Here is a 14,724-nt window from a genome sequence, read left to right as displayed (position 1 = left end):
ACAGCAACAGTTTAACACCAAATTGTAGGAAAATTCAATTCAAAGGTTGTTCTCACAGCTAACAAATAAGTGACTGAGTCCCACTGTATTTTCATCAAGGACCTTTGAAGGAAAGCTTTGCTGCCCTGTATTGCTGCCCTGACCACATTTCTAAGACTGGCAACACAAACATCTGCAGAGCAACTTCCTGGGACGTTTGCAGACTTTGAAGTGGGTGAATTTGATTTATAGTTTTGACTTTATAAACCATTTTGAGTAGCAAAGTTTTGTCAGTTTGTCTTGATGCATGCTCAATCATCCAGGTAAGTAAAATAATTTTGTTCATCCAGACATTTTCAGTGGGAGATAAACAGGACTTTGGACTTTGCAAAGTCCTGTTTATAAGGTTGAAACCTGCAGTCAGATGAGACTGAAGAAGTTACCTGATGATGATGAAACGTTTCTCCCACTGAAAACGTCCAGATGAGCAGAATCAACTTTTTGGGATACGGCAGAGTTATTATAGTTTTCTATTTTCTTATTAGTGTTTATTTTATATATATACAATTCTTTCAGTTTCCAAAGTGGATTTGTCAATTTCTCTTTACTTTATATTGTTTTCTCAATGTTCTGTTGATTTTTCTTCATTACAGTGTTACTTTAATCTCTTTTTTTCAATATTATTATATTTATAGCAAATGTCAAAGGCATGATTTAAGAAAATCAGTACAGATATTACAATATAAACAGAACTTTTTGAAATCTTCAATAACCAGGTCCATAAAAGTCTCATCATACAGTTTTTATTTTATTGTAGTTGGTTGTACAAGTTCATTAAAAAATTAGTTTTCATTTTTTTCACTTTTTTATTTTAATTAAATTAACTAAAATCTAGTTTTGGTCAGAGGTGTTGAATTAAGGACTCAGTTCACTCCCATGGAGCATTTTTTTTTCTATTTATTTTTTACAGCAATGGTGGATTAGTGGAGCCTCGCAGCAGTTCAGAAGTACTTTTTAAAAGGTAAGAAGACGGAAAGCAAGTCAGTATGTTACCAGCACACATTCCAGCTGCCCGCTAAATCCTTGTGGGAACTATTCGAAGGCTACGTGACCCACATGATGACCCCGAATCCTGAATCCCTGCTGACAGGACTCGGACTTTCTGGTCTTAGTTAACTATAGTAGCCTTGTTACACAGATTGGCCTTATTATGGTATGTTTAAATGCTGCTTGAGCCCCAGCGCCCCCGGTACCAGGGCAAAGGGGGTGAACTGCAGTTTGTTATGATGTCTTTTATGCAAATATTTTATGCAAATATGTGTGGTATCCACGGAAACCTTGGAATCTCACCTAAAAGATCATGTAAACCATTTGTACAACCACCAAACACAACGAAAACAACACAATTAGAGCAGAGCAGTTACATAATTTCGCTAGATACAAACAGCGGAGCCACAAACTCCCTCGACTTCATGTAACCAAACTATACCTGGTTAGAAAGCACGTGCCTGGATTACAGCACGTATTGTAAATTTAGGGTCACATGTACAGTGGCTTGCAAAGGTATTCAGCCCCCTTGAACTTTCCCACATTTTGTCACATTACAGCCACAAACATGAATCAATGTTATTGGAATTCCAGGTGAAAGACCAATACAAAGTGGTGTACACGTGAGAAGTGGAACGAAAATCATACATGATTCCAAACATTTTTTACAAATAAATAACTGCAAAGTGGGGTGTGCGTAATTATTCAGCCCCCTGAGTCAATACTTTGTAGAACCACCTTTTGCTGCAATTACAGCTGCCAGTCTTTTAGGGTATGTCTCTACCAGCTTTGCACATCTACAGACTGAAATTCTTGCCCATTCTTCTTTGCAAAACAGCTCCAGCTCAGTCAGATTAGATGGACGGCGTTTGTGAACAGCAGTTTTCAGATCTTGCCACAGATTCTCGATTCTCTTGTACACCACTTTGTATTGGTCTTTCACCTGGAATTCCAATAACATTGATTCATGTTTGTGGCTGTAATGTGACAAAATGTGGAAAAGTTCAAGGGGGCCGAATACTTTTGCAAGCCACTGTATTTTTCGACTTGCAGCTTCTGATTGGTGGAACTGACATGAACACAGTGATGTTACGATGATTCTGTTGGCTCAAACTATTAGAAGGACCAGAGCCATCGAAACTGACCATAACGCCAGGCAAAATGGGCCCATTGGATGTGAGTGTGCAGGTAATAAAGGAATATTCAAAGAACAGGCATTTTTAGGTGTGTAGATGAAGTTAAATGATTTCTGCTGTTCAACACCTGAGAAATTTCAGCTATGTATTCGTTAAAAGTGCTGTAAATTTTCAGTTTCACTTCAAAATCTTTTTCTACAGGTGATGTTCATATATTGATTACTGGTTTTCTGGAATCAAATGTGAATCAAAGCATGCTGAAATCTCAAGTTTTAGCTTTATTTTGAAACCAGTATTATTCATACAGAGTTTGTAATTGCAGAGAAATACTCCATCCGTTTTGGGCAAGTCATTTTTGAGCAGGAAGCTCAAAAAACCCTTTGATGCTCAACAGGTTAAGAGATGATTCCTTAGCAACTGATCCGTCTCGTTAGTGGATTTGAATGGGAAGGCTCTGCCTGAAATGGAACAGCATACATTTAACTTTTTCCGCTGACTGTCTATATTTTAAAGCATGGACATGCAGTATTGCAAAGACAACATGTTTTCACATAAGTTACAGTCCAAAGTAGATCATTACAGTCTCAATGATTTAGGCTGAAAATTCCGGCGCTCCTGTCTGGTTCTCTGAAGGTCCTGACAGCAGCAATCCCACCACAGTTTCTCCAAACTTCCACACTAGTCACTATTTTACTTTGTTAGGTCACGGTCTCCTGTTTAACGTCAGGTCTTTCCCTGATTACACTCGCACATAATTACTGTCCTTTTATATTTCCTGAAGGAAACATTGGATTATAATCTCCTCCTGCACTTTGTATTTGGCTTTAAGGAATCTTCTATAGAAAATCTGAAGTATGTGTCTTTACCTGAGGAACATCGACAGGTTCCATCTCCAGAGGAAGAAGTGCTATTAATCAGCTGATAAAGTACCTGCTGATGTCATTAGATGTAATTCTTTTTCCTGTTTCGATGTATTGGGTGTTCCTGTGACTTACGACTGAGCATACTGCAGACTTGAGCTTTTTTCCTCTTCTGTCTGATGCAAAAAAAATTTCCAGTAGAGTCTCAGTGTCCAGGACAGAGTTTACAGGGGTCAGAGGTCACACACCTCAGAAGTTGACAAGTGTGAGCGTCTGAATGAAGACAAGTGGCACACTGATTCTGAGTGTACTTTATTTTGAAAGTTTAACATACGGGAAATTGAAAAGAGCATGATCAGCAGACTCGCGTCTCAATAAAAAAAGAAAAACTAAAACAATAAATAACTGATCAGTATTTCACTATAAAATAAAAAAAAGGTTCACATTTTACACAGTCAATAACATCATCATCATCAATGGGCGGGCTAATAGGAGGGGCGGGGTTGTTACTGTCTGGGGTGGGGCTAATATTAGCAGGGCGATAGGGGGCAGGGCTACTCCTGCAGCTACAATTTGTATTTACATGCAGTCGACTTGTCTGTTTAAATGTCACTTTAGAGACCACGCCCAAGGTAATTTCACAATAACCGTGGTGACCACAACATAGTCGATCATTCAGCTGATCAATAAAGTCTTCACATGAAGAGTCTGAAGAACAAAGTTCAAACATCAGAAATACATCTTCATCTTTTCCACAAACACAAGTCAGCGTTCAGTTATAGATCAGAAATGTTTGGAGTGGTGAATCATTTCTGACTACAATCATCTCCTCTGATTTCTTAACTGATTGGTTTCTCCTTGATCTTCAATTTGTTTGTGATTGGGTTCTAATTGGTCTCTGACTGGGTTTTCATTGATTTGACTGGTTTCACATGGATCTCAGATGGTTTCTAATTGATCTGACTGGGTTGCATTGGCTCTCCAAATGGTTTTGGATCTGACTGGCTACTCATGGATCTGTGATCGGATTTCCCATTGATCTCTGATTGGTTTCTCATGGATCTTTGATTAGGTTCTGAGGTTTTTGTCTCTCAAAAAAAAAGAAGAAGAAGAAAGCAGTCTTCCAGCTGACTGGTTGGTTGAGATCCTGAAAAACAACACTGTTCAATGAAATTGTTACCAGACCTCCTCTGAGCTCTTACATCACTTCCTGTGGAGAGACGTCTTCAATGGCCGAGCAACTTGCTAGACTAGCCGACTATTCTGCACAAAGCCTATAAGACAGACAGAGAGGGAGAGTGGAGAGAGAGAGAGAGAGACAGGTGGACAGGCAGGTAGATACGTTAGAACAGACGGAGTGAGACAGATTGCTGCTGAGAACGTCAGCTAACCCTAACACCACCATTTTATAGCAATAGTAATTAAAGCTGCAAGCAGCAATGAGAGGGCCCTCACACCCCGCCCCACTGAGCCATGCTGAACACCTTCTATATCCACCAGGTGAAAACAGAGAATCCGACATAACCATATGTCACACTGTGTATAGCATGCGTGGGAAACACAGACTAAAATTTCACCCAGATTGGATGATGGTTCTATCCTACTGCGTATTTCCTGTTCCCAGTAGGCGGCACTCTAAATATAGCTGACAAATAGCATATCACCGTGTTCAAGCCTGGACTATCATCATGCCTGTGAAGTTTGGGAGAGACTGAAAAATGTATCCTGGAGTTACAGCAGCGTTGTGCTTTGTGGTGAATGATAAAAACCCGGTGTGCTGCCGTGACTGCAGCATTTCACAACAACTAAAAAGCTTCACAGTTTAACGTCACCAGATCTTTTGATTCCATTCACCAAAGATCCTGTTGATCTGATCAGGTCCCTAGAAGGAGTTTGTTAAAGTACGAGGCCTGAAAATGGCAGACTTCCTGTTGGATTTAGAGTTGTATATATTGATGTTGCACATGAGGCTGTCAAATTTCAGACTCATACATTAAACATAGTGCAGAGACTGCGTGTTTGGAACTTTGCAGGGGGCACTGTAGAGCCGTTTTCCAACAAGTGTTTAGAGCTACAGACCTGGAATGTGGACTCACACGGATGTGTGTGCCAAATATCATGAGTGTTCGAGCTTTCCAAGGCCCTCAAAAGGTGCTTCCTGTTTCATAGTGAATCGCGATGGCACCAGGTCGCTCGGCTCAATGTAAACTCACAATTTTCACAGTGAAACATCTTTGGGGTCTGATGTTTATTCTCACCGCTTTTGAGGCAGATGGGCTCAACCTGGGACAAGCAGTGTGTCAAAGTATAAAACACAACATTGGGCTCTAACTAATATCCACAGTGGGAATGTACATCAGCTCAGGGCAGAACTCTTAGCATGCCTGTGAATGATGTCTGTAAGTGATAGCAAGTCTGTGCTTCATGGCGAAACACAGAAATTCACCATGCCGCCAGGGTCATGCCCACTGATGAAAGCTCACAGTTTTCAATGTATCCCAAGATCAACTTCTTAACCCAAAGTGCAGAACATGCAGCTTCCTGTTCCCTGTAGATGGCACTGTGACCAGTTTCAAATACAGCAGCTGAAATGTGTTCATTTCAACAAATGAAATAGGCCCAGGTCTGTAGTTTAGACTGACCAAATATGAAGGTAAACCGATAAACCCCCCAGGAGGAGTTGGCAAAAGTGCCAGGAAATCTTTAGTTCAAAGTTCCTGTTGGCTTTGGGTTTAATGGGCCCACAGACTTCTTCGATCATCTCAACATGTTACACGTGTGTACCAAATTTCATTCATGCAGCTCAAACCATGTGCTGGTAGTACTATCACAGGTGAGCCATTCCCTACTCTCTGTATGTGAAACCAATGAAACATGAACATTTTTGCCAGACCTGACGAACGTGCTGAATTTCATTCGTTCCTGAGCAAAGACGTGAAATAATAATAAAGGGAGCAGACACTCGGGCCCTGACAGGAGGTGAACTGAAGCTCCTCTGCTGTTTTTATTCGTCTGAAAATAATCATGTTGATTTGAAAAACAGATTACAGTTTGAACTAAGCTTTTATTTTTCAGATCATTGATCAAGTGAGAAAATAATCAGCACATGAACCAATAAAGGTGAACTCTGGCAGGTTTATCAACGATAACATGAAAATAAAATGCGAAACATAAAAAACAACAAACAGAACGCACTGAATGAATTATGTAAACTTCAGCTGATTTAAGGCATCATCTCAATTCATTAATTACTGTTTCAGTCCAACCCTGGATATCAATATCGCAGATGTATAGCACGATAACATCCCAGCCAGCGCTAACTGGCTAACAGTCCTCTCTGATTGGACGGAGAAACCACCGTTTCTCGTATCACAAAGATCCGTTCACTCGTTAACAGAAAAGCTGCTGGATTCGAACAGAAAAAGGCAAAACATCTCGTCCCCTTTTACATGAGGTAACTATGACAACTGTGCCGCCGTTTGAGCACAGTCTTCTCAAAGCCACAACAACCCCACAGTCCTCTCTGGAAAAGCTGCAGTCTGATGATCGCTTTCAATCTGGCTGAATGATAAAAGCGAAAGTTCGGACTCCAGCTGCGTCCACACTCGACGCAATTCGCTCGTTGTGAATTACAGACACTTCGGGGCCCCGGGTGACTCCCGAAAGGACTTAGTATCAATCAGCAGTATTCTTCACTCACAATGGTAGTCACTTTATTTCCTCACTGGGAGGTGGGAAAAGTTTATCTCGGGTTTAACTCAAGATTCCAGTCACTTATTTTGCCTGTAGTCGCTTGTAGTCATGGAACGTCATTTGCTTTCTGCAGCCTCTGTTTGTCACGCCACTGCGATCGCTTCTAGTGTGGACATAGTCTAAGCTAAAGGTGTCCTTAAGAGATCCGCTTTCAGATTATTTGTCACGGCAGTAATAACGTAATATAGACAAACTTTAATAATTCATTCTCACTGACATGCATTCCTGAGCATCCTCAGGAAATCAACTATTGCTGCCAAGGCTATGCTAAGCTAAGGCCTGAGATTATGGTATGCTAGCAGCTAACTTAGCAGACAGCTGCAGACTTTAATCCTTAAACATGTCATCATCCAGAATATTAAAATCAAAGTAACCAAACATTTGAAAAAGTCAACGTAAAAACTGAAATCTACAAATGAAAATAATCCAGATTACTGATCCTTTTGTTTTTCTCAGTTTCAGAGTTTACTGTTCAGACTAAATATCTTTCCCAAGTTAGCATTAAATTAGCATTACACAAAGAAAACTGATCATCATCGGTGTCTGATGTGAGCCTGAGAGACACACCTGCCCTGGAGTTGTACAGGTGTGTCACACAGGTGCGACGTTTGAAACAGCGGCAGCTCACGTTTGGCACACAGACAGGCAAAGCACAGGAAGGCAGGCTGCTGTTACCATAGGATCTAGCACGGTGACATTCATGAGTCGAGGGTCTGAGGTCATGTGACCCGACCTGGTGTCAGGTGAGGTAATTTAAAGGTCATTGAGAGGTCATATGTAGGTCATGGCACCTTTGGCGCTGCTGTCCAGGAAGACTTTGATGTAAGAGGTTGGCACATATCCCTCCTCCTCCAGGTTCCTGCGCACTCTGGTCCAGCCATCACCCTTGTCTTCTTCCACCACAGAAAGTAGTTCCCCCTCCAGCATCGACAGAGTGCCCTCATTCTGACCTGAGGACGATCAACAACATGCTGAGACCACAGAGAAACAGAAGTGTTTCACCTGGACCACACCAGAGTGACTCGCCAACCTCACAACCAATCAGAATCGATCATCGCTTGAAAATTAGATCTGCAAAATACACTTTGACTCTAACGTGGAAATCTGAGTCTATCTGAGGAGCTTCATCTGTTGACGAAGCTGAGCTGGATTTCAGTGATTTATATGAAAGCATGTTGTTAACTATGTATTAATTGCGTTGCATGTATAACTTGTGTATATCTGGCTGAGGACGAAGCACGGGCTTTATCCTCAGCCCATTTACCTGTCTGCAGGTGTTTCTGCTGCTCGGGGTTTGCTGCTTCTCTCTCAGCCTACTTCAGCTGCAACTTTCTTTGTTCTAAGAGGTTTCTAACATCCCAAAGGACTGATTGGGTTTATAGTTTGTACATTTGTGAGATTTTACATGTCATTGTAAAGTGGGACGTCTGATGTTTAAATGCTGCAGAGTACCTTGAAATGGGTACAGAGACTTGCAGGTTCCAATACTCGGCAATGGTTCTTCATCGTCGAAGTCATCATCAAACTCTGAGCTACGAGACTTAAAGTGAAGCTCAGCACTGTGATCCTCAGTGTAACTGCCATCGGGACTGAGGAGAGTCAGGCGGAGACACAGACAGGTGAGGAGAGAGACAGGTATGAAAAAAGGAAATCCCAGTAAAGACGACATTAATGGTCAATCATCGTCAGAAACTACTACCTCTCTCTGCTGGCTGGGCTGCGGTTGTCCAGCTGTTTGAGGCTGGTGCTGCCTGGCGTAGTTGCCTGGGAATTTAACCCACAGCCTCCGCTCTGTCTCCTGCTGCTGTGATCGGACAGCCTGCTGTCGGCCTCTGACAGCCACACCTGTGCGCACACACAGAAACACAATTTACAAAATCCACACGCCATTACTGAACTGCATTGTGGTGTTTTGCACTCAAGCCACTTTGTAACAGCTTCATTACTTTCACCACAGTAATTGGGTGGTGCTTCCACAGTTTTGTTGTATATGTACAAGAACAATAAAGGTCTGTTCTACAGGGAGTGCAGAATTATTAGGCAAGTTGTATTTTTGAGGAATAATTTTATTATTGAACAACAACCATGTTCTCAATGAACCCAAAAAACTCATTAATATCAAAGCTGAATCTCCAAAAGTTGAATCTGTTCATCTGGACATAGCGTTTTGTGGGAGAAACGTTTCGTCACTCATCCAAGTGACTTCTTCAGTCTCGAATCCTGGATGATTGAGAATGCATCAAGACATCAAAGCTGAATGTTTTTGGAAGTAGTTTTTAGTTTGATTTTAGTTTGAGCTATTTTAGGGGGATATCTGTGTGTGCAGGTGACTATTACTGTGCATAATTATTAGGCAACTTAACAAAAAACAAATATATACCCATTTCAATTATTTATTTTTACCAGTGAAACCAATATAACATCTCCACATTCACAAATATACATTTCTGACATTCAAAAACAAAACAAAAACAAATCAGCGACCAATATAGCCACCTTTCTTTGCAAGGACACTCAAAAGCCTGCCATCCATGGATTCTGTCAGTGTTTTGTTCTGTTCACCATCAACATTGCATGCAGCAGCAACCACAGCCTCCCAGACACTGTTCAGAGAGGTGTACTGTTTTCCCTCCTTGTAAATCTCACATTTGATGATGGACCACAGGTTCTCAATGGGGTTCAGATCAGGTGAACAAGGAGGCCATGTCATTAGTTTTTCTTCTTTTATACCCTTTCTTGCCAGCCACGCTGTGGAGTACTTGGACGCGTGTGATGGAGCATTGTCCTGCATGAAAATCATGTTTTTCTTGAAGGATGCAGACTTCTTCCTGTACCACTGCTTGAAGAAGGTGTCTTCCAGAAACTGGCAGTAGGACTGGGAGTTGAGCTTGACTCCATCCTCAACCCGAAAAGGCCCCACAAGCTCATCTTTGATGATACCAGCCCAAACCAGTACTCCACCTCCACCTTGCTGGCGTCTGAGTGGGACTGGAGCTCTCTGCCCTTTACCAATCCAGCCACGGGCCCATCCATCTGGCCCATCAAGACTCACTCTCATTTCATCAGTCCATAAAACCTTAGAAAAATCAGTCTTGAGATATTTCTTGGCCCAGTCTTGACGTTTCAGCTTGTGTGTCTTGTTCAGTGGTGGTCGTCTTTCAGCCTTTCTTACCTTGGCCATGTCTCTGAGTATTGCACACCTTGTGCTTTTGGGCACTCCAGTGATGTTGCAGCTCTGAAATATGGCCAAACTGGTGGCAAGTGGCATCTTGGCAGCTGCACGCTTGACTTTTCTCAGTTCATGGGCAGTTATTTTGCGCCTTGGTTTTTCCACACGCTTCTTGCGACCCTGTTGACTATTTTGAATGAAACGCTTGATTGTTCGATGATCACGCTTCAGAAGCTTTGCAATTTTAAGACTGCTGCATCCCTCTGCAAGATATCTCACTATTTTTGACTTTTCTGAGCCTGTCAAGTCCTTCTTTTGACCCATTTTGCCAAAGGAAAGGAAGTTGCCTAATAATTATGCACACCTGATATAGGGTGATGATGTCATTAGACCACACCCCTTCTCATTACAGAGATGCACATCACCTAATATGCTTAATTGGTAGTAGGCTTTCGAGCCTATACAGCTTGGAGTAAGACAACATGCATGAAGAGGATGATGTGGACAAAATACTCATTTGCCTAATAATTCTGCACTCCCTGTACAGAGCAAACAGACACATCAACACACACTGTGACAGGAAGTTGATCAAACTCAGCCCAGTGTGTGCGTTCAGTACAGAATAGATATGCTTTTCTTTCCTTATTTGTTTTTTCATTTCAAATGAATGAAAGCTCTCCGCCACAGCAATATTTTGATACTCAAGAGTTCAGCTTTGGTTGTTTTCACCTGTCCACAGTGATCGACACTATCTGGGAGACTGTCAGTGTGGAAAAAGGAAATCTCTGCAGCAGATGGAAACCCTACCAAGTCTCAGAAGGAGGAAAATCATCTTGAGAAAGGAGGAATCCAGCAAACTGTTATGGAAATGTAATTAACAAAGCCTACAGACAACAATGAGCTAACACCTTCTAATAAACACGAGCATGGTTGGGAGAGAGACGCCATGGCGTTCATGCTGACGACAGTCTCTCTGAGGATCCCAGCACAGCCCTGGTTTACATACAGGCAGAACAAAAGCACTCCACAGCTGCTGCTTACACCCCTCGACCCTCTCCTCTTACAGGGTCACATAATGACTGCTCTCAACCAGTCATGGGTTTGAAAAAAGAAGGTGATTGGACTTCTTTAAGTTTGTGAACATCATCCAGGTGGGTTCTTCATCTTCTTCCTCCCAGGTCATCCCCCTTTGAGTTGCTTCTTCAAATATTGATCATCATATGGATGTGAAATAAAGCACTGACATCACAAGGACCAACCTACAGGACTAAGCCTGGAGCAAGTGGAACAATGTTCTGGATTCACTGTTGACGGCCTGTTTTATTCATTTTTCAAACCATCAATCTTCTCTTTCCAAAATCAGTAACATCCCCAAAGAGTGTCCCATCGTCACTGATTTGATGAAGGTGCAGCTGGAATGTTTTAGAGCTTCCTTTACAAATCTGCGTTCCTTTGCTTTCCCTCCTGCGGTTGTTGAATGTTGAAATGTTGAAGGAATGTCTTCTTCCTGGTGGGATAAAGGCCTGATCGGGACCCTGCCCTTTAAGATTTCATCAGTGTTGCTGTAACTGAGCTATAGTAATGTTGGTATGATAATCGGGAGAGTTTGGATCACCGGTGCGACTCCCCTTGCCGGACGTGGTGGCCTGTGTGGCGGGGCGTGGTCTCATCCCGGGGGCTGGCACGGGTGCTGGAGCAGCCTGGATGTCAGCCACTCCCACGCGGTCGCGGGTTGTGGGTGTGGGTGGTGGCGGTGGCCAGGACCCAAACAGAGCTGCCAGCCTCTCGGTCGTCTGCATGCGGCACGAGACGCTGCCACCACCTCCTTCCATGTGGCCGCCATTTCAGCCACCATTTGGGCCAGCACCTCCCCTGGCTGGCCCGGTACCGGGTCTGCCGTGCCCCCATCCCAGGTTTTAGCACCACTGTGAAATGTCCGCGGTTTCACGCTTTTCAGCATCTTTTTTCAGCTGAAGCTTTCCCGTCACACACACTAACAACAACAGACCGACAGGACCCAGTTCAGACTTTAAGCCGGCGAGGCCTGATTGCTCAGGTGTGTCCAACTCCCTCGCTGCCGCACTGCCGCCCGCCACAGCCTGATTTTGGAAAGAGGTGTTTTGCACTGGAGAAGGCCCCTGAAACCCGCATTCTGATTTGCTCTGCTTCAGGTTTTGTAATGCTTATCGCTGTTTCTGTTGCTGTCGTGGCAAAACTGAGCCTTTTAACTAGCACATCCTCCTCTGGCTTAGTGAGCTTCCTATCAATAGGTTCTTCACCCACTAATCCAATTTAAGGTGAGTCTAAGTCATAAAATAATGTGTGTATGTGCTATGTGTTTACAGAGACCTGGTTCCTCCTCAGCTCCTCCTCCAGCCTGTGCAGGTTCTGCTTCACTTCATCCAGTCGAGGCTCCAAACTGCTGGCATTGCCCATCTGAGGACTTCGTTCATAAACCTCCCTCATCTTCAGCAAGGCGTCCCTGAAATGACACAGAACCATTAACACACATGCACACACACGCACCACCCCCACCAGGACCAACACCTGTCTCACTAATAAGACAGCACTTTGGATCAGCTCCAGACCCGGTTCTTCCTCTGATCAGATCCACCCAATCATAGGCTGCCATGAACCAGATCTGAGTCCAGTTAAAGATTGGGACAGATACAAAACATAACAGGATCATGGATTCACATGGGATCGGGCTGGATTCAGTTCAGCTCTGGTCATTTCCGGTCATCCTGTCCGGCTCAGTTCTGTTTCCGGTCACAGTGGATTATTTCGATCTGTGTTTCTGATTTAAACGTCTGACTCTGAAGCAGCTCAGAGTGTGAGCACTAGAAAAGTTTGCTTTACAAAACCTGCGCTGGCAAACGGTAGAGGGGCTGTAATCAATTTTAGATCACTTTAATGATTAATTGCACTACTGAGCACTCAAAAAAACATAAGTAAAAACGTAATAGATTCATATGATTTGAGAGCTGTTTGTGCAGAGTTGGGCATGAGGGATGCATAAGGCAGTGGAGCTATGGCGAAGGCTGAATGATAGCTGAGCGTTCCAGAAAGTAAGTGAAGCAAAGTTACACGCGGCGACACTTTGAGACGTGTACAGTTATCAACAGCGTCTCATCCAGGCGGTCTGTGCAAACCTCACGGTGACAACCTGAACAGATAAATTAGGTCAGCTGCTGAGGTGACCTCCATACTAACTGACCGGCTGCTGAGGGGAGGAAATTTGAAAAAAAAAGAAAAAGAAAAACACCACACACACACATCCATTAAAACCCTCTCTGATTGGCCGTGGTCCAGATATTCCTGTAGTCCTTCATGTGCACGTTTGAAAGTGCAGGCGAATAGAGAGAGGTGAGTAGCTTGAATAAAGTGATATCGATTCATTAAATCCTGAATCAATTTTTAAATATAAATGTATTTTACCAGAATCTCAGGTTAAAGCTCACAAACACCAAACAGCTAAAACAGTAAATGAGAGCAGGAACATGGATTCTGCACAAAGACACAGCGTGGACCCGCCGACGCACCAGAATCAGTGAGATGTCGGCTTTCTCACCCCACGGCACGTACACGCCGTCGGGGCTGAAAGCCGACATCTCACTGATTCTGATGCGTCGAGTCCGCGCTTTGCGTTTACGTCTGTTTTTGCGCTGATTCTCAAGCTGCAGTTTTGTCTCTCTCCACCAAAACTGAACCAGCAGCAAAAGATCCAAACTACACATCACATAAACATCGTCATGAATTCCCTCTGACTTTGGCTGATTTGCTTCCACCACGATAAAAATCACACTTCCTGCACAGCTCTCTCTCTCAGTGTACTTTAAGAACAGTTTCCCATCTAAAAATCTCTGTTTTCTGCATTATTCATGTGCTTAATACACATCAGTCATGTACAGTGCTGCGGGCCGCTGTTTTTCTTTTCAAAAACGACCTCGGACAGCAAAGCCTCATTTCTGCTGTTCAATACTGAAGAAATGTAAACTTTTTTAAATTATGCCAAATTTCAAAACGCTGAGCTGTGTCTGTACACTGTAAAATATAACTTGTTTCAACTTAAAAATATGACGTAAAGGGCTGCCTTAAAATTTTAAGTTAAGTCACAAAACAGAGTTTGTTCTTGTAACTTGTTATGTTGATGAAAAATCACATGTTGTCTAAACTTTCGTCTTAGTTTAGTTGGCTGAGATTTGTTAGTCAGTTCAACTCCTTTAATTGTCATTTTTACTTGGGAAATCCCTTTCAGCTAAATTAAAATAATCTGTTGTTTAAACTCTTGTCCTACTTCAGTTGACTTGGGTTTTTTAGTTAATTCAAATACTTTAGTAGTTCTTTTAACTTAGGAATCTATTTTAGCTTAACTAACATAATCTGTTAGCTAATTTGATTTAATATTATTATCTAACTGAGCTCCTTAAGGTAGCTGAGTGAACTTGTAAATCAGTTTCATTTTAATTATCAGAGTTGATTGACTGGATGTAAAGAAAAATGTGTATTGAACATCTTAAGTATTTTTTGAGCTTTCCATCATCCATTTCAGCAAAACTACCTGTTAGGTGTATCTTAGATCTCAGGTTTAAATATCTACATTCCTTTAAATTAACTTTCTGTTGTTTACAGAAAAAAAATAAAACCCCACAGATTCCATTAAAGTGTATCTGATCATTTCATACAGAAAGTTTGTTTTAAGAACATGACAAGACAATTACTCATGAGCACCCAACATTCACTATTTATTGTGCCATCTTAGTCATCTGAGAAACAGAAA

General features: G+C 42.4%; 1 protein-coding gene across 1 annotated transcript in view; it reads right to left on the bottom strand.

The window, feature by feature from the left end:
- Nucleotides 1-3,317: 3,317 nt before the first annotated feature.
- Nucleotides 3,318-14,724, bottom strand: part of LOC100709101 (formin-binding protein 1) — a 72,665-nt gene continuing 61,258 nt past the window's right edge. Inside the window, 5 exon segments of the mRNA XM_013264280.3 lie at nucleotides 3,318-4,296; nucleotides 7,567-7,725; nucleotides 8,228-8,364; nucleotides 8,475-8,620; nucleotides 12,294-12,426. Of these exon segments, the coding sequence (XP_013119734.2) occupies nucleotides 4,268-4,296; nucleotides 7,567-7,725; nucleotides 8,228-8,364; nucleotides 8,475-8,620; nucleotides 12,294-12,426 (604 nt within the window). The 3' untranslated portion in view covers nucleotides 3,318-4,267.

Source organism: Oreochromis niloticus, linkage group LG12, assembly GCF_001858045.2.
Source record: "Oreochromis niloticus isolate F11D_XX linkage group LG12, O_niloticus_UMD_NMBU, whole genome shotgun sequence".
Lineage (NCBI taxonomy): Eukaryota > Metazoa > Chordata > Actinopteri > Cichliformes > Cichlidae > Oreochromis > Oreochromis niloticus.
This window is presented reverse-complemented; position numbering and strand designations above follow the sequence as displayed.